General features: G+C 42.6%; 3 protein-coding genes across 5 annotated transcripts; 1 reads left to right on the forward strand and 2 right to left on the reverse strand.

Annotated features, from left to right (window-relative positions):
- The first annotated feature begins 862 nt into the window (after nt 1-862).
- Nucleotides 863-9,995, forward strand: LOC146969303 (eukaryotic translation initiation factor 5A-1). 3 transcript variants are annotated; one of them, XM_085759455.1, is made up of 6 exons: nt 863-1,283; nt 5,029-5,201; nt 5,672-5,776; nt 7,131-7,262; nt 8,640-8,712; nt 9,812-9,995. In XM_085759455.1, the coding sequence occupies exons 2-5, from the start codon at nt 5,034-5,036 to the stop codon at nt 8,700-8,702; spliced, it is 468 nt and encodes a 155-aa protein (XP_085615581.1). In that variant the 5' UTR covers nt 863-1,283; nt 5,029-5,033; the 3' UTR covers nt 8,703-8,712; nt 9,812-9,995. The 3 variants fall into 3 exon arrangements, with proteins under 3 accessions (XP_085615581.1, XP_085615582.1, XP_085615580.1); XM_085759456.1 differs by lacking the exon at nt 9,812-9,995 and having other exon boundaries at nt 5,032-5,201; nt 8,640-9,640; XM_085759454.1 differs by lacking the exon at nt 9,812-9,995 and having other exon boundaries at nt 864-1,283; nt 8,640-9,640.
- An 823-nt stretch (nt 9,996-10,818) lies between these two features.
- On the reverse strand, nt 10,819-15,560 carry gps2 (G protein pathway suppressor 2). Its single transcript, XM_085759453.1, has 11 exons — nt 15,416-15,560; nt 14,891-15,008; nt 14,402-14,511; nt 14,173-14,285; nt 13,999-14,078; nt 13,824-13,903; nt 13,540-13,711; nt 13,249-13,332; nt 12,380-12,456; nt 12,043-12,138; nt 10,819-11,726 (listed from the first exon to the last, which is right to left on the reverse strand). Exons 2-11 carry the CDS (start codon nt 14,982-14,984, stop codon nt 11,634-11,636), a joined length of 999 nt encoding a protein of 332 aa, XP_085615579.1. The 5' UTR covers nt 14,985-15,008; nt 15,416-15,560; the 3' UTR covers nt 10,819-11,633.
- A 799-nt stretch (nt 15,561-16,359) lies between these two features.
- gabarapb (GABA(A) receptor-associated protein b) lies at nt 16,360-19,393 on the reverse strand. Its single transcript, XM_085760052.1, has 4 exons — nt 19,187-19,393; nt 17,759-17,837; nt 17,554-17,672; nt 16,360-17,385 (listed from the first exon to the last, which is right to left on the reverse strand). The coding sequence occupies exons 1-4, from the start codon at nt 19,274-19,276 to the stop codon at nt 17,305-17,307; spliced, it is 369 nt and encodes a 122-aa protein (XP_085616178.1). The 5' UTR covers nt 19,277-19,393; the 3' UTR covers nt 16,360-17,304.
- Between the last annotated feature and the right edge of the window lie 815 nt (nt 19,394-20,208).

Consider the following 20,208-nt stretch of genomic DNA (forward strand, 5'->3'; position numbering starts at 1 on the left):
GGCCTACACATTCTATCCTGTTTTGACATCTTTTATTCCCCCTCCACTTGAACAAAAATGAAGAGCTGTCTAAATTAAAATGTCAATATAGCCATGGTCCATAAACAGCACTCTTCTCAGAAAAAATGTAAGGTCTCTTGTGAAACATCAGACAATGTTTTGCTTTAGTTCTTCAGACAAAAATGTATTGGCACCAATGATGGACTCAATGGCACTACTTACCTACCTACTTCGAAGCACACCCAGCAGGCAAAATATGCCTTCAATTAGTGAGAAACAGAATTGGTACATGTTCAGATATGACTGACAATAGTTTTATTTATACTGTGTGTCAAAACGACACATATTTTCCTCAATAACCTTAAAAAAAACTAACACAAAAAAGTCAGTATTCTAGAACACACTGCTAAATAGTTACATTGTATGATGCATTCTGGAATGCAACAGTTGTGAAACAATGCAGTTACATTGTGTCGAATATTATCAAATACAATGTAACAGCTACATTCTAGAACACATTGTAGCCTATGTCTGTCGTGACACATTACACAATATACATCATTCATCCTGGAAAACAGTTTAATTTCTACATTTACCTGGAGTGTGTGTAATTGACTGTAAGATAGTCACATGACAACTGTAAGAGGGGATTTTCCACTAATTGAAATCATTAGATGCTGTTTGAACACTGATAAGTGGACCTTGACTGATTTATTGACTTCGCCAAACTATATTGTTTGACTAATAACGATGACATCCGACCAAACGCCTAAAAGGCTGTCATGACAAAATTGTACTAACGCCTTCAATTAAGTTTGGAATTATTGTGAAAGTTCTAACAGGAAGTCCCACGTGTAGGTAATTTTCAATGTTGTGACAGTGGTGAGGAGCTGGATGAGGGAGCGACCGAGAAGGTGGAGAGCAGGCGACCGACAGTACGCACACACAGCGGGGACCAGGGCTCTGATTCTCCTCGGCCCGGGCGGGTGACTTCAGCGGCCGCGAACCTCTGGACGAGGTCAGCAGTGATCCGGATAACAACAAACCAGGGGAGGGCGAAGGGAGCAGAGTGGAAACGCCCGGAACGAAGGAGGAATAAAGAGATAGCTGGCAGCTAATATATAAAAAAGAAAAAAGAAAAAAAAAAGGGAGAGCGACATCACAAACGAGCTGCAGAGGAGGAAACAGAGCCCGGACTATACAGCACGGATACAGAGGAGGAGGTGGAACAACAGGGAGAAAGGCTGATAAGTAACACAGACAGGAGCGCTATTATCACCAGGGTAAGTTCCTTATCAAAACATCCAATAGACGGGGCGTGTTTGCGCCTGAGCAGACGAGTTATCCTATGCACATGTCTGTCTGAAGCTCTATTATGATATATCCCCCCTTTAAACGCCCCCCATGAAGTACCAGCGGTGTGTTTGGCTGGAGGACCACCGGCTAACTTATCACATCCTAACCGGGAACTCCGGTCCCACTTGGTTTAGCTTAAACGAAAAAAAACAAACAAAAAAAAAACAGCTGACTGTATACCCTAGGTTTGAAAAAAAAAAATCTACATAAAGTGGCTGCAGTTGAGGTTTTTTTTAGTGTTTTCACGTGCACGCCCCTGGCTCTAACCTCATCACCGATATTGTTTCATCAATGCGCTGAGTGCGCGTCGTAGCCATGACGAGTATTAGCTTAGTCATTACTGTACTCCAGCTAGTGATGGGATCGGCAGTTCTTTTGACTGTACTGAATCACTAGAATCAGTTCCTTAAAATGAGTCGTTCAAAAAACCGAATCACACCCCCCCCCGTCAGACGTTAAGGTCGTCTTCGCCGGTGCAAAAAAAAAAAAAAAAGGGGGGGGGGGGTGGATACATAGTACAGTACAGTACAGTACAGACATGCGTGGGAGAAGCAGTCCTGTGTGCACAGTACATTCACTTAACATGACGCTACACAGCTCTGTGCATGCAGTACACCAGGCAGTGAGTGACACAGCGCCACAGTCAGCACAGTACGTGAACCTGAATCACTTCTGCAGCAGCAGTTCTCTGGTGCAGGTTCGCGAATCACCAGTGAGTGAGTGAGTAACAGCTTCCCCAGCGGCAGTTCTCTGTGTGTGCAGTAGGTTTGCGAATCATGAGTGAGTGAGTGGCAGCGCAAACCTGAATCACGTCCTCAGCTGCAGTTCTCTGTGTGCGCAGTAGGTTCGTGAGTGAGTGGCAGCGCGAACGTGAATCACGTCCTCAGCAGCAGTTCTCTGTGTGCGCAGTAGGTTCGCAGGTAATGAGTGAGTGAGTGGCAGCGCGGACGTGAATCACCGTGACAGTACGTTCGCGAACGACACGGAGTGAATGGGCGGCCTCAGCGCCCAGTACATGCAGTGAACGACGCGCACAGAGAGTGAACTGGAGCCCTCAGCCCCGACTGTCAGTGAACGCATCACTGAACATGCACCGTTCCCTCGCAACGAGAGTCTCCGCCACCAGATTCGCAGGTGATTCAGTGATTCACAAACCACACAGCAGTTCCACTGTCGGCCTGCACGCTCGCTGCTGAGCTCAACTACTGAACTGAGAAAGGAACGAATCAGGTCAGGAAGTGATTCTAGTCAGTACATTCACTTAAATAATTTGTTCCTTCGAACGAATCACTCGCGAACGACACAACACTAACTCCAGCGGGCCGAGAAAATTCAATACATGCCCGCCTGTTATATCACCGGAGGCCGGGGCAGGGGGTTACAGCAGCCGGGGTCGTTCATGCAGAGGTGCTCGGTGACACTACGGAGGGTGGAAGTGGGTCTACGGGAGCTCTTTAGGAGCAGCGGGGCCTCGGCCTGAGCGCAGTCAAGTCAAGTCAGTGCGCATGGATGCGGGGACACCGACCGTACACGTTACCGACGACGGGGCCGTGGCACGCCGTGCAGGCTACGCACTAGGCCGCAGTCAGGTCCGTGTGCTGCTTTCCACCACCACTGCGGACATACACCGTCCAACTCACCGGCCCCCGCGGGGTGTGACCTGGACTGGAAGCGCCTGGCTCCCCATGTTTGTTTAACCCCTCTGGTCCGGGCTAAATGAGGACACCGGAGGCTGTTAGATAAGTCAGGCCCGGCTTGAATATTTGATTTATGGGTCCTGAGGGCGGATTAGCGGCCCCTTGGTTTAACGTTTTGCCCGGTGACCACCCGCCCAGACTGAGCAGCAACTCCCATAAAGTTGTTATGCATCTGTGCTTTGCGTTTAATGTCTTTTTGAATATTGAGGATTAGTCGTAAAACTCCTCTGTCAGTCTCTTTGTACTCGTGGCAGGTGGCCGGGCTGCAGCACCGGGACAAAAGTTTAGTGAAGCACAGTTTGGCTCCGGTGCAGACACTTCAAAACCGCAGCGACACAGCTCGTCTGCAGCTATGATTATTGTTATGTTTATCTTTCCCAGTCTGATTGTTGTGGAGCCGACAGATGCCATGTTTCAGCTGCTTTATTTAGCTCTGTCTGTGGTCAGTATCTCTGCTGACCCCTGCTCGACTGCATTGAATGAACCAAAGTGTCATTTCCTCTGCACCCTCTCCAAAAAAGTTCAATCCCCATCCACAGCCAACTGTCACATTTCCATATTTCCTTTGCTGACACACTTGACAGATATCCACCAGGCAGCACAGGCTGCTTTGTGTCTCACTGTGGATTCTAACTAAATACTTCTTACTCTGTGATCTATAAATCCCATTACACACATCCAGTGTGTTGCCACTGTAGTAGTGTGTTTGGGTCTGACCTCAGAGTTGAGTTATATCAGCGCTGGTCAACACTGGTCACCTGATAGTGATAACAACTTGACAATATTCACTGTGACTGTTCAGTCAATATTTAATGTAAATCTCTGGTTTGATAAGTTGCCATCTAAGAAGACAACTTATCACAAGGGATACAGTAGAGCAGTGTTTTTCAACCTTGGGGTCGGGACCCCACGTGGGGTCGCCTGGAATTCAAATGGGGTCACCTGAAATGTCTAGTAATTACTGATAAAAATATTATATTATATTATTATATATCGTCTAACTAATTATTCTTTTAAAAACACCACACACAATACTTTCACTTCGAGTTCAAATAAAATGCAGCATATAAAAATATCTTGCTGGGACGTCTTGATTGACGGCCACAATCACGTGACTGCACGTGATCACGGGGTCGCCAGAAATTTGTGATGTCAAAATGGGGTCACGAGCCAAAAAAGGTTGGGAACCACTGCAGTAGAGTGAGAAATCCCATATCTAGAAATTGGCACTGTAGCACAAAATGAAAACTGTCACGTAAATCTTTATAAACACACAGCCAGATTTGTAGTCCCAGTTTGTTCTTTAATCATATACGTATTTATTGTTTTATGCTGTATTTTTTATTAATGTGCAAAGACCACTTTAACAGTTTTGCAACACTGGCTTTTTTGTTGAATGATAAGAAGGTTTTGAAGGAAATCTGCACTACTTAGGTTATTATTATTTAAAAAAAAGTATTATCAGAGAAACAAAGAAATTATATTGACACTAGCACAGAAACACCCAGTCCTAATCAGAAATAATTTAACTCATGATCTAAATCCTTGACCATATCTGGCCCTCTGTCATCCTGCTCGGTCGATAAAGCTTTAATCTCTAACAATAACTTCACTTCACTTTTATTTAACTCACGACCAAATAATAACTCTAACAATTGGGAAAAACAAAAATATCACTTAAACAAAGGAAGGATGCTGTTCAAAAAGGCTCCTAACTTATAATAACTTTTAGTTTATCAGATTGTAGTAATAAAATTAGTTTAAACATAGTTGGGCGATTTACATAAAACTTTGGCAGATACTTTTATCTGAAAGTAATACTTGTACTCTTACACTCAAACAAAATGTGGAAGACAGTTATCATCACAAAGATTACAAAACCTCTGGCTTCTATCTAAGCCTTTATACTATAAAAACTGTGAACTGCGTCCAGTATTATGAACATGTGCTGTGTCCTGTGTGCCGGCCTCCGCAGCAGGTATGGCAGATGCAGACCTGGATTTCCAGACCGGAGATGCTGGGGCATCCGCCACCTACCCCATGCAGTGCTCTGCCCTGCGCAAAAACGGCTTTGTTGTGCTGAAAGGTCGACCCTGCAAGATCGTCGAGATGTCCACCTCCAAGACCGGCAAGCACGGACACGCTAAGGTGATGAGCTAATAAATAAATAAAGAGTGCAGCCAGGGACACGGCGTACGACGATGTCCAAACTGCAGTGAAGAAACTTAATAGACAGTTTCTCCTGTGTTTTATTGCTCAACAGACAAATAACTGAAGTGTAAACTGCAGTGTTTTTTTCCCCCATCATGGCGTCATTGTAAACTGAAGAGGTAATGTTGTTTTGAAGGACTATTCCCCACAGATTCACCTGTGAGGCAGCAGCATCTTTCCACTTATCTCACTCATTAATATTAATGCACATTAATGGACATTTGTCTGTGCAATAACAACAGCAAGATTTTTACTATTTGAAAAAAAAAAAAAAGATATAAAGTTCAAAAACTACCCTTTACACAGCGACTGTTTCAGTGATACTGGTTGGTAGCATTTCTTTTTCCTTTTCTGAAATATATACTTTTTTTCCCACCTCGTCGTGTTTTTTTCTTTTACTCATGCAGGTGCACTTGGTTGGTATTGACATCTTCTCTGGTAAGAAGTATGAAGATATTTGTCCCTCCACCCACAACATGGACGTCCCCAACATCAAGAGAATGGACTACCAGGTGAGAGGACAGAGGATTTGTTGACTAGTTACTTAACGTCTAGTTGAAACAAAGCGTTGGTGACTGGGAACATTTTTTCCATATAGTCTGGTTATGTGAAGTTTATTTTCTCAAGGCTTTACTCCAGATCAACGCATATATAAAAAAAAAACAGCAGATGAGTGACACTGTAACAGGTTTTTCATGCTTTGGGAGTGTTCGTATGACAGAAAACTGGGGCTGCCTCCTCTGTGAAGGAGTGACCATTGAGTTTATTATGAGGACTCCATTATTTGTGATTAGGGGGAAATGATAGTGACAGTTTTGATATCGCTGTAATGTTAGCAAATAAGATTTGCCTCCTTAATGAGACGTTGCAGTCGGATGCTTATTTGGAAAAAAGCCCTGTGGTTTTGGCCTGACAGAGAGACGAGCTTTGTGGACGTCAACACACAAAGACGCAACTGGCGACTGGTGCTATCAAACGACCACAAATGACTATGTGTAAAGTGTTATTTTTTTGTTAGTTTTTTTTTACAGCGTCTCGAGTTAGGAGGTGTTGGTGTGTTAGCATCGTGTTCACTCACAGGTCGAAGCTCTGTCGGTGTCTTAATTGCAGCTATGCAGTCTTTCTCAATCAGAACTGTAACAAAAGACAGGGTCAGGTGATGTTGTGAAGCAGCAGGGGATCATGGGAGTTGTTGTCTTCATCACCATTACCGTGAGTGAGCTTCTCCCGGTTTGGATTCCCTGAGCGTCAGTGGTTCAGGAGCTAAATGATCCTCATCTCCAAAGGAAACAGAGCAGGTGATTGTTACTAGTAAAAAAGACAGAGGAAGAAGAAGCAGTTTGACATATCATGACAAAAACTGTCCTTTTGTCCTCGACTAATGGACCGTGAGATTAAAACCATTAAATACGGATGTTAAAAATCAGTGATTCACCGACGTTGTTTGTTTTAAAGCACATAAGTCACACATTATAACAAAGAGAAGTGTATTTTGTCATTTCATCTATTAAAATCTCTTGAAAATGATACAAATATTTTTAGAAATAGGTGTAAGCACCGTCCAGTTCATCTTCATCACACTCCTTGTGTAGATCACCTGATATTCAACAACAGGTGGCGACAGCTGATTAAAACACGCTGTGTGCTGTGGATCGGTCACAGCCCGCGGAGGCGAAACCGCTCAGTCGCCGGTGCCTCCACACCTTCATGACCGGAAGTTCGTGTCCGCAGTCCTGTAGATTAGGAAGTGTCACAGTCACAGCAGCACAGTAAACGTCATAGATATCATTCATCTGAAATGTTTGTGTTGTTGTGACTCCTCCTGAGTTTCCCTGTCTCATGCTCCTGTCCCTTGTGTCCTCCCAGCTCATCGGGATCCAAGATGGCTACCTGTCCCTGCTCCAGGACAGCGGGGAGGTGAGAGAGGACCTGAAGATTCCCGAGGGCGACCTGGGCAGAGAGATAGAGAGCAAGCACGACGCCGGAGAGGAGATCCTGGTCAGTACCCTCACCTCACTCTAATAACATCCATTTTCTACCTGCTAACAATTATTTTATCTCTTATTGATTGAAATTGTCCGAAATTGTCAAACCTTTAAAAAAGTTTCTATCCACACCTGAGGTTAAGGAAGGAAGATGTAGTGAGTAAAAATGAATTTAACATTATAGCTCTGCCTCTAACTTAACAAAATAATATGACCGACATCACTACTGTAATCATAACAAAAACAAGAACAGTTATGACTCTTCAAAAATCAACATTTATTGTTTAAAATCAACTCAGGGGGCAAACTGATAATGAGTGAAATCAAGGCAATGTTGGCTAATTACAACTGGCTCTAGTAATCGGCAAGAAATGTAATTATCTGACTTATCTGTGTATTATTATTATTGTGCGTCCCTAATATGATTAAGATGAAACAATAAACAGTCATATTTAACACCACGAAAACCAATAATCCATTCACCTTTTCTCTAAAAGTCTGTCTCGCACATCTCTTCGATTTGGGACAAGGTATTTTGATGTCAGGTATGTCAGAGTGAGTCAGACAACTGTTCAGGTGCAGTCAGGCATGACCATGGCTACATAGTTGTTTACTTACCAGCCTGTCATATTTACTTCCTTCAGTTGCCAAGACAAATGCCAATTGTCTCGTTCACACGGTGCTACTTTTTTCAGTAACGAGTAATCAAAAAAGTTAACGCCGTTACCGTTACTGACAATAAAATGCGCCGTTACTCGCTGTTAACTCAATAGTTACTTTTCCTGGTAATTACTTACTTTTATAATGTAGTAATTCAGTTGGGGGAAAGTAACTATAACTAATTACTATTAAGTAACATGCCCAACACTGATGCTAACAAGCTAGCACCGCCGCGTCCCCTTGTCATTTTCCGATAGCGAGTCACTGCAGACTCCTCTGAAGTCGTCGCTGCACAGATGAGGTCTTACATCAGTGACTTTTTAGCTTGTGACCCCATTTTGACATCACAAATTTCTGGCGACCCCGCAATCACGTGACTGCGGCCATCAATCAAGACGCGCCAGCTCAGATATTTCTATATGCTGTATTTTATTTGAACTCAATTTTTAAAGTATAGAATACAATTTTCTAAGATTGTGTGTGGTGTTTTTAATCATAACAATTCATAATTTAAAAAATGTTTGTATCAGTAATTTTTTTTTTTAACAATTACTCGACATTTCAGGCGACCCCATTTGAATTCCAGGCGACCCCACATGGGGTCCCGACCCCAAGGTTGAAAAACACTGTCTTCATCTTGTATTGTCAAAGCCAGAAAATGAAACAGTCTCTATAAAACAAATTAACGTTAACTGAGCGACTTTGTCCCGACTCCTCTCTGCTCTTACAGATCACCGTTCTAAATGCGATGGAGGAAGAAGCTGCGATTGGCATCAAAGCCTGCGGTAAATAAGCCACTGCAGGTAAATACAGAGCCACAGCTGCTTGGTCATGTAGCTGTCCTCTCACCCTCCCCCATCTACAGCCTGACCCAAGCCTGCCTGAAGAGGAGTGTGTGTGGGCGTGCGAGTGTGTGTGTGTGCCTGCGTGTGTGTCCGATGTAAAATTATATACGTGAGTGTGTGTGTGAGTGTGTATGTGTGTGTTTGGATGTTACACCACGAGCCACCAGCATGTGCCATGCCAGTGCGAGTGTGCGTGTGACATCATGTACAGTTTATTGTTCATCAGTGGAGCAGAAAGGGGGGCGGAGGGGGGGGGGCAACTCCAAGAGTCGGGATGTTTAGATTTTACCTTTGGTATTATAGACGAAGAGAGAGAGAGAGGACACTCCGTTTTAAAATGTTACAATTAAGCGTATGAGCTGCACCATGTTTTTTCCAATACTCCTGCATTGCTCTTAATTCTGTTTTACCTGTATATATTTGTTTAAACTGGAGATATTGGTGATTAGCTGAAGTTTAAAGATTAATTATTGAGGAAATGTCACTAATTGAATGAAAATTTGAGGCATGTTATGGAGCGACGGTTACCGAGCGGTGTCCCACTGCCCCGTAATGTTCTCTTTCTTTCATGTTAACACTATTACGAGCATGTGTATCATTTTCCGTAGCACTTTCAGATATAAACTAAAGCTTAAAAGTTCATATTGTATTTTGGGGGCTCTGTTGTATTTTTTTTTTGTTTGTTTTCCCTCCACCTGTGGGTTGCACTTCATTTTACAGCCTGATATAGCCAGTTGCTTCCTGTACATCCTTCTAATAAGACACAGCTTTGTAGTGTTGTAACTGTTGGGTCAACCTGTTATATGCAATCTCTTTACCTGCACTCCCTCAACCTGCAGACCGCGGGCTGTAGAATAAAGTGTCCACGACAAAATATACGTTTAAAGCTGGTGTTTGTGCAATGCTTCCTCCGCAGAGGCCACTTAAAGTATTCATCGCCTCATTAAAATATTGTCTTTCGTTTTTTTCTCAAGTATCCTCTGTCTCTTCTTGTTCCTGACTTTTCTTTCCTCTTTTCTTCTCATTCCTTTCCCCCTCTTTTGTAATTCTGTTTCAGGGGCAAACGAGATGCACTGGACCTGGGGAAAAGGAGGGGATATTGCCTCGTCAATGCTATTCTCCCTCTTTTTTTCTTTCTTTTTTTGTCTTTGTTTTTCATACTCTCTCTCTCTCTCCCTCTCTCTTGTTTTCTGACCTTCCTTTGGGTTCAATTAGAGATGGACTTTAATAAATAATTGGAACCTCAGATGTTTAAAAAATAAATCCCCCATGTACGTTCACAGGTGATAAATCTAAGGCCAGACAAAGAGATGTAAAAAAGAGCAAGGTCTCTCACTTAGAACTGAGTAGGTCGACACACAAACATTCAGTAGCTACCTACAGTCAGAAAAGAGAAAGGTGGTGATGTTGTCACAGCTGTTTTTTTTATATAATATATAAATATATGTATATTCATGTTTCCCTGTTATAACAAGGGCTTCAACTCTAGATCTGCATTGTTCTGTTCAGGCTTGTTCAGTATATGTGTGTTTGTGTCGTACAGGACCAAGCACACGAGCAGGTTCGGTCTTCTCCGTGCGGCACGTGTCTTTTCAGCGGTCGATCTGAACGAGCCCGTCCTTCTGATGTTTATTTTATCACCTCAAACTTTGTCTGTTCAACAAAAGGTTACCAACATGGCACATCCCCGGTTCAGTTTCTTTTTGGTTTGGAAAGTGTCAAAGAGAAACAAAACCCTGCTCCCACCCAGAACATACAAAATCTCGATTTCTTCACTTCATTTGCTTCTTATTAACTCCCCCACCACCACCACTACACCCCCCTCTTTGCAGAGACCCTCAGACCAGGCCTTCACGCAGACTAATGGGCCAGAGTACTACTGTATTTGACACGCTGTCAAACTTTTTGAGTGATGGTTCAGGAGGCGGGCAAGTTGTGGCAGTTTGGTATCCTTACTTTGTGTTCATAACGGCAAGTCCAAACTGTGCAGAATGTCTCTCCATGGCCAAGCAAAAAAAAAAAAAAAAAGGAAAAAAACTAAAAAAATAAAGATGACACAAACTGTTGGACGTGGCGTTGGCTTATCGTTTTATTTTTGCAACATAAAAGCTTGAAAACAGAACTGACTTGAACTTGATTTATGCTTCGGAGGACGACGCCGGAAACACTGGTGTAATCCTCCATAATCGTTTCAAGACCGTGGCCATCTTGATTTCTTGATTTTTTTTTTGGTAACCAACCCTGATGGGTTTAATGTGATCAACCAGAAGTCAGCAACACGCTGCAGTAGAGCCTCAGTCGAACCAACGTGTCTCTGTTACAGTAGTGTTCATCAGTGTTTCTGTGACCTTCGCAGAAACACGTTGATTCAATCTTAATCTTTTACTCTAAGTGTTGTTAATTTTCTTCTAGTCTGTTTTTTTTGCTACTTTTTGTGAGCAAAGTCTTTGCAGAGACACTCGATGTGTTGTCACCATGAGATGTTAGTATACAAAGAACAAGCTCTGATTCATGCGGTCTGTTTTTTTATGTTTTTTTTTTTTGTTTGTTTTTTTACAAGATATTAACATTTTAGTACTCTAAAGCACCTCCAGAATGGTTTTACAGTGTATGTAAAATAATTTGCTGTTTTATAACAAAACATATTTTGAAGTTGCGTAAAAATCAAAGATGCATGTTTTCAGAAGCACATGAACATGACGACTGTTGATCGCTCATTAACAAAGTCAAAACACAACTTAAAAATCAGATACTGTACAAAAAAAAAAAAAAAATCATATGGCATAATCAAACCATAATAGCATTTGTTGAAGGGGCCGATCCATTACTCGTCCGACAGGCTCTCCAGAGTCGAGAGGGAAGGCGACTGGGACTGTGAGTTACTTGCCGTGGTGGTAGAACCTCTGGCCGCTCTGGCTGTGGGGGAGGAAGCTGTGGCGAGGAGCGCCCTGGGGAGAGCTCTGGAACGGGGCCTGGAGATGGAAACATGGAGAAACATGATGAAAAAAACAGAGAAAATGTAGCGGAGGCAGTGTGCATGGTGATGAGAAACACATGGTGGTAACGTAGACAGTGTTTTGTGAAAAGCAAATTGGTTCTCTGGACTTTTAACATGGTAAATTATTCAGGTAATGAAGGATTTCTAACATAATAAGCGCAAAACAAACTTCTGGGATGGACACTGATTAAATACCAAAGGTTAAATGCTGAGAATTAAAGGGGAAGTGATGCGGATCAGCCGAAAAAAAGGGGTTTGTGTAAAGAACAGAGTGCATCTTGGGTGTTCACCTTTGCAGTGGGAATCTGGACCGCCATGGAGGGGGTGGGCAGCAGTCCAGGAGCGGAGGGGTGCATGGTTGGTGGATGCATAGGCCTCAAAGCACCCTGCATGCAACACAAAGACAGAGACTCTCATTATCAGACACTGTTTCAATTACCATGACAGTACCACTGGGTTCACGCAGTTTTATTGTTTTATTTCAGAATGCAATCAACAGCTTTTCAACAGATAAACTCTCATTTGGTGTCGACAATCAAAACTCCCTCCATCAGGAAACTCTGTATTCAGTTTAAATTCATGTTTATTGTCCTTCAGCGAAAGTTTCTACATGTGAAATGGTCTTACAGCGTCAGTAAAGCCTGACTGTTGGTTGGCATGTTCCAGCTGCTTCTGAAGGGGTATTCCTGCTCCAGGCATGTATCCTGCAGGAGACACACACACACACACACACACACACATACACACGTCACTCACAAGTTACTCCACGGTATTTATTGTATCTGCAGTTGACTACAACTACTAGTTAGGAGAAGTCTGTAACAAAACGGTGAAATCAGGGTTCCCACTCTTTCTTGAAATCATTTTCCAGGACATTTTCAGCTGCTACAGTCAAAGTCAAAGTCAAAGTGTCTTTATTTGTCCCAAACAGTGGAGTCTGACAGACATGTTATCACACCATACACTAATACATCCCCCGTCCCGTTCATGCTTTGGAGAAGTCATTTTTTCGACAGTTGAACTCTATTTTGTACATTTAACCAGTTTTTTATGTTTATTCCGCTCTCAACCCCATTATTTTTTATTTAAAAGGTGTACAGTCTATGGCTCTAATTTATGAAATAATTGTAAAATGTAATCTCTTACATCTTAATCTCTACATTCTTAGAAATAATGACAAATTATGACAAATTTCATAGAACGCCGCAAACATGCGGTCCAATACTGGAAACACTTATCAACTCAAAGTCTTTAGTTTTCTCACACTTTTTGGAAAAGAAATCCCTGGTGGGATGAGATCTGGAAAGGTCAAATCGAGCTCTGGTAGCTGATGTCACAGTGAGATAAATACATTTACAGGACAACTCAATCTTTTTCAGGACATTTGACATTTGACAGATATTTTCCATGACTTGAAAATTGGTCAACGGTTTTCCAGGACGAGTGGGAACCCTGAAAATGCATAGAACGAATGGCAGGACATGACAGGAACTGACCGGGCTGGGAGGTGAAGTGACTGTGGACGGGGTAACCGGGCTGTTGGTGGGGGAGATACTGCATGGCCTGAAACGCAGACGCACCTGGAGGAGAAGAAAAGTAACTCTTTATCTCTGTCTCAGAGTGTTATCACAGCAAACAACAGATGATACGAGCCTGACTAATACAGTATTAGGATCTTGCATCGAAATTAAAATACTGTGTGTTAAATCACATCATTTCATCAGGATTTTATGTGTTTAACTGGTGGAGTTTGTTTATTTCATTGAACATGTTTTCTCCTTGTGTACCTCTGATCTGAGAGCTGCTCGCAAAGCTGACAGGCACAGACGGTCCAGGGGCGTAGGTGGAGGGGTGCTGGGCCTGAGCCACCCCGTAGGGCTCATGGACCCCCTGGCCCCCGCTGAACTGCCCGTGCTCCGCTGAGCCCGAGCTGAAGCCTGGCGTCTGATAGTGACGAGCCTGAAAGAGGAGGAGGACGAGGAGGAGATGAGACTTTCTGGTGTCTACATTTTTCTTTTTTGTCGTTCTCACGTGTTCCTGAATTGAGACGTTTACATACGAGGTAACTTACTGGAATCACGGTAGCAGGGAACAGCTGTTTGCTCCGCTCACCGAGCAGCGCACCGGGTCGATTGTGACTGACAGGACTGCCTGAGAGAGGGAAAGTGACGGATCAGCTGACTGATACTGACACAGAAAGACGATGACATGGTCAGGCAGCGTATAGATCCATAACAGTTTCTCACCTTGAATGCTGAGGAGGTGCTGCCCTGCGTGCATGGGCAGACTGGGCTGGTAGCTGGCTGACGTCAGTGTTGTGATATCACTAGACAAGACAAAGGGAACACAAATGAGATTAAATACAAGGAACACTTCCATAAAGTCCTGGGCTTAGTGGTTGTATTTTAAATGAAATGTACCTTTGCTCCTTTCTCCGTCTCTTTTCCTCTTCGTGAAGTACTTTCTTGAGCTGTAGAAAGAGCTGGTGTTTCTCTTCTTGGAGTCCTTGAAGTTTCTCTCCCATCTTCATTACCTGAGGATTAGATTGGGGGATGGGGTTGCCAGATATTAGACCATATATTATGTCGAATCCAAGGTAAAATGGAGGAGAAATAGAAGCACAGACTGCAAGGAAGTCACTTTTCCAACCTGTTCTTTGGTTTCCTCCAAGGACATCCTCTCCTCTATTTCTTTTGTCCTCTTCCTCTCTTCCTCCTCCTTCATCTTCTGCTCCATCATTTTGTCCACCTCTTCCTCCTCTGAACAATCAACATGCATTTGTGTCAGTGGCGGGAAAAAGTTTACAAATCCCCTACTGAATACAGGCTGTGTTTATGAAGCTTGAGTTTGGTTTTTATTCACTCCATTTTTACAAAATTAGATATTTGTCAATGTGAAAAACTGTTACACCGTCAAACAATGTATCCACTATATGAAATATGATGCTCTGTGAACTTTTTAGTGTTGTGTTGCACACTAACAGATAACAACAACATTACATATTACACAATATCTGCTCATTATTATATCTGGTTTAGTGTTATTCTTCACATTTTACAAGGTAACCTATTTGCAGGTAGTTAAAGACAGTCTCTCTCTGTCTGTGGGTGTGTGTCCCTCTCTCACACATTCACACACCTTGTCTCTTTCTCTCCCGCTCCCTCATGATGTGTTTGTGGAGGGCTCTGGCCATCGCATTGGACAGCTTGGGTCTCTCCAACAGGGCGGGCATGGTGACAGGCAGTGGAGGGGCCAGCTGGTGACCGACAGTAAATTACAGTTAAAAAAAAAAAAATGCAGACACTGCATTTAAAGACATTGCCTACATCCCATCATAAACACTAAACACAGCCCAGGTGTTAACATGCTGCGGGCCTCGCTGCTGCTGCCTGCTAAGTTAGCACTGTTAGCTTCGGCTCCTGTGAACTGACAGTTTATTATACCACAGGTTCACCAATGAAAATAGTATAAGTTTAAAATAAAGTCATGCAAAGCTTCGACATTAAACATTAGCCGCAACAATTTTATTTTTCAACGCGCCAGAGAGCAAACCTAAACGTTAGCTAGCCAGTCACTGCTAGCGGTAGCGCTGCGCATTTTACAGCATCTGACTGTAACGTTGTTTTTTAACGTGTCAGACTGAGGAAGAGCATAAAATCTTACTTTTGTCGTTTTGTGGGTCGTTTAATAAGAACAGAACCGTCTCGCGGTTTATATAAAGAGGCCACGGGGCGGTGTGCCAAGCAACATAAAACCAAAACTTCTCAACAAAATATAAACAGAGAGGGAGATTCTCAGCCCGGGTGATCGACGGTTTCACTTCCGGTGCCAAGGACGGCGACGTCGTCGTCCAACTTGCGTCAAAAAATTGCATTCTGGGAATTGCAGTTTATTCCTTATTTGGGCAGAAAAGGGTCAGCCCCGCCTGTCTTAATAAGAAAACACAGACCTCCAATTTCCCCTTTTACTACCACACGCTTATAGTAAGTGCAGCACGTTGAAAGAGCCCATTCAGACCAGAGACAGCACGTGAAAGCTGATGTTATGCCAAAGATGTGCCACCATTTTCTTACACAGAAAAAGCTTTAAAAAATAAATTAAATCTAGATAGTCGCATGTTGGATCTTATAACTCTATTGGTTAAATCTAAAAATACATCATAAATGACTCCAATGTACTGATGTTGATAGTGTTATTTCTCAGGCCTGAATCCTCCACCTTTATTGTTGGACTCCCTTTTCCCGTTTATCAAATTCTTAAAATAGGACGACATAAAAAATGGATCCTCTTGTTATGTCAAACCAGCTCCCACAAGAAACACACCATGGAAAGCCACACGCGATCTGAGCAGCCACAGTAGCTGATATGATAAGAAAACTCATGCAAATACAGGAAAAGGGCCGGTCCTGGCCTCGTGGTGATGTGTCACAGCCGTCAGGATGATACAAGATGATGAACTTTGCACTCACTTTTGTAATAAATGGGAGTATCCTCAGTTTACAGTTAATACCACAACATTTCATTAAAGATGAGCCTCCCACAAGCAACAACAAAAAGACATTTGCAATGCTGTAGGGAAGATGTTCAATAAAGACAAGAAACGTGGATAGCTTTTCATCACATTTTATCATGTATGGTCATGAGTGGAGAGAAAGAGCCAGTAATGCAGCTGTATACAGAGTTCAAATCTTAATTTTTTTTTTCTTAAAAAAAAGAAGACAAACTTAAAAAAAAGAGAAAATTGCACTCAGCTTTACAATACCTTTAGAAATTAAGCCATCTAAAATTAACAATAATAACAACAATAATCATAGTAGCAGTCAACAGAATAGTCTTACCACTGAAAGCAGAGGATGATTGTTTAGTCTGAATTCTATTAAACCTCTTGCTGGGGTCGGATGCAGGGCAGCACACTGTCATTCAAAGACTTCAGTGACTGGTGGGTTTTTAAAAATTAACCTAGCCACTCGAGTTTTTTTTGTTTTTTTTAAAGGAGAAGAACTGCTGCAAAACAGTTATCCTTTACTCTGCCAGACATAATCTGTCCTTAGCCGATGGATGCTATAACTTCACGACACTACCTTAAACTCAAAACACACTTTGTCCTCCTGCAAGTCAGCAAAAGGAGACCTATAACCTACAACCTACAACTATCTTCTTAGCCCATAAGAGCCGATTTGAACTCATACTTGGCCTTTCTTCCCTTAACCCAAGAATAACTATAGTAACGGCCTAGCTCTAATGTTATTTGATTATTCTTTCTCAGTTTTTTCAGTTAAAGATGATCAATTATGAGACTAGAAAAATAACTGGCCATGAGACCACGTAACCCAAGTTGTTATTGAAAAAAAAGTGGAGGCAAATACAATTCAGACTGCAGAATAATAAAGACATAAATGGGTGGGAGAAGGGTAATGAATGGGTAGTGAAAGTGCGTTTGACATATTTACTCTGGGAACTCTAGGCTGCTGAGCTGGATTTAATATTCAAATGAATGAATGGTGGAGGTCTCAGAAAGGTGGGTAGTGGTTGGAGGGGGGATGGTAGTGGGATCAGATTTCCCTTTGGCTGTTCCCATACACACTCTCATCACTGTAGGCAATGTAGAGGAAAAAGTCCTCTTCATGATGCTCCTGAGAAAGAGGAGAGGGAAGGGGGGGGGGGGGTAAAGACATTAGTATGATATTAAAAATGTAAAGGGAAGCCGACTCTAAAGCTAGAAGCAAACGGGAATGCGACACTGATAAAAGACACGGTCTAAAAAGCTGGTCAGTGAGGTGGGAAGTGAGTAAGACTCTCACCTGGTACAACAGTCCCATGGTAGCTGAGGTGGGTGGAATGACGTTGTTTACAAAGAAGAAGAGAGCATCCTCAGCTCGCAAGTGGATTCTTTTCCGGATGAGGAAGTAAAACTGGCCCACTAAAAAAAAAGAGAGAGACAAGAATGTGTTTTAAAATGCAACTATAAGATATTAATGCATCTTTGTCCAATTTTTCTGTGTTTACCTGTCAGGTCGGAGGGGACAAGGTATTTCTTCTTGTCCAGGTCTCCTATTCTGGCTTTTGGGGCTTTCTCCACGATTACCTAAAAAAAGGAACGAGTCAATATAAAAAAAAAAAAACTACTGCACAAAATGTCCTCAGCATATGAGCGTAGTGCATTTTCCCCTGACAAAAGAGTGTTTGTCAGAACTACTTTAAATGATATGTTTCACCTTTCTCAGAAAGAGGATCTGAGAAAGGATCACTGAAGTGAGCACTGAATTATATTTAACCCATATATAACATGTACTATCATGAAAAACACCCCTTCACTAATCTATAGTTACTCAGAAATAAACCAATAAATATAGACACACATTTACATGTTGAATATTTTTACTCTTTTAGGCTCCCCTCTTCACTGCACTTGTTTAATACTTACTACCCCCACACATCTAGCAGTAACACGTAATTTTGGAGCTTAAATAATTAACCAGTGAAGATGATATTAATTAAAAATACATTTTATTCTACCATTGGTTTCAGCTTCTCAAATTTGAATGTTTTCTGATTGTGTTCCTCTAAATAATTTATCACCTGTAAAATTGCATTTGAGGAAGTCAACACTGGTCCAGCCAAACTGCACTGTTTTGTTTTTCCCCTATACCACGTCATTAGATGGACCAAACGACTTGATTAATAAATGGCAGATCAATCAATAGAGAAATCGTTGGTTCAAGTCATACATGACTTTTTCCCCTCAATCCATTAGCGATGACAGCTTGGAGGCAGTAAAACTACACTGCCATTGTAGTGTCATTACAGGCAGCACAAAGCATATTTATTTATTTGCTGACAGTTTGGACCCGGACAGTCTGGTTGGGTCAGTTTAGGCGAACAAAAAGGGGTTAAAGGTTGTGGAGTTTACAATCCATCTACAAGACCCAGCGCGACGTAAACAAGTGTCCTGTTTGTTGACACCAACTATTTTAAGGTGCACTGCTCTTATCGTCTCAGCATACATCCCAACACCTCAACTACACCCAGGAGCCTCCAGATCAAACAAGAATCACTCCCAAAAACACTTTCACTTTCTGTCACAGTCTTAATAACAGGAGAAGACCTGTATTGTGTTGTTACTAACGTGACCTGTTTGTGGTTTCGTAGTATTAAGTCTAAATTTAAAACATACGGAAGGATTACCCGGAGCTTTCACCTGCTGGCCTGTTCACTGCGGCCGACACTGTTGTTGAGTAACCTTTACCGTTTCTAACGTGGCAAGCTATCTACTACGGAGGAAGAAAACTACGTGAAACTGAAAACAGACCTACATAAATACGGTTATATTTTAAGTGTGAACATTATTACAATGAATGTATCTTTGAAAAAAAGCCAGGGTTGCGAAAGCTTAATCTTAGCAACAGAGCTAACATGCTAACGTTAGCTACTCACTGGGACCCTGTCCGGATACTTCTTCCTTATTTTCTCGCCTTCAGACCGCCTTTTCTCAAAGGGGTGCTCTTCTTTGTACTGGAACTTCATCGTTGAGAGAGATGACAGACGACAAGTCGGTCACTCTGGGGTTGAAACGATAGCTGGTTTTGCGCAAGGAGCGGCCCAAATCGCTGACACACACACACGACAAAAACAAACGATGCTGCTAACTAACGTTAGCTCGCCACAGCTGTTTTCCTAGTGCGACTGCGGCGGAAGGTTACAATAACAACATGACGTAGGGGGGAGGCCAGTTCGCGGGGCGCATAGATCGCCACCCTGGATCATATTAACAATGATTCTGTGGTGATAATCTGCATTTATACATGTAAAAACTATTTCTACAAATGTACACATTTTCAAGAGGTTCAAAATCCATGTAGCGTTTTTTTCTTCAGTGGGACTACTTTATTTTGATCAACCGCTGCGCGCAGATACGTAAGGCAGGGCAGTGATGAGGCATCTGTCCTTGTCATATGACCGAGGCCCAGCAGTTAGCAGCCAGAGAGGAGGGCTGGAAAAACATGCGGTAGTAGCTGTTGTCGTGGCTTTGCAGTCGAGTGCTGGTAATAATCTGAGTCCACGGACATTAAGCAGGTTATTAAAAACATAAAAAATAAAACGGGACAGTTCAAGTTACTGTCTATTCACTAATTATCCGGAGCACACTGTAATGATGACTAATTTGCCTCGGAGTTTTCGCAACTTCCTGCTTGGTTAATGATCCTACCTCCACCCCTTCACCCAATTTAAAGCAGATATCATCGGCACGGCCGTTTCGGCTAATGCTGTGTTCAAGGCAGGCTTTTGAAACCGTAAGTTACAGCTTCAAGTCACAACTACGACTTGGTAGCGTTCCAGGTAACCCGTAGCTCGTGTTTTTACCGTCCTGTTGTCTGTGAAAGTTCCCTATAACGGCCACTCGTAACTTCCGACCCGTGAACTCGTACCAGATCGAACTGGTATGACTTCACAGGAAG

Source organism: Trachurus japonicus, chromosome 18, assembly GCF_045865225.1.
Source record: "Trachurus japonicus isolate A0001 chromosome 18, Traja_1.0".
Classification (NCBI taxonomy): Eukaryota; Metazoa; Chordata; class Actinopteri; order Carangiformes; family Carangidae; genus Trachurus; species Trachurus japonicus.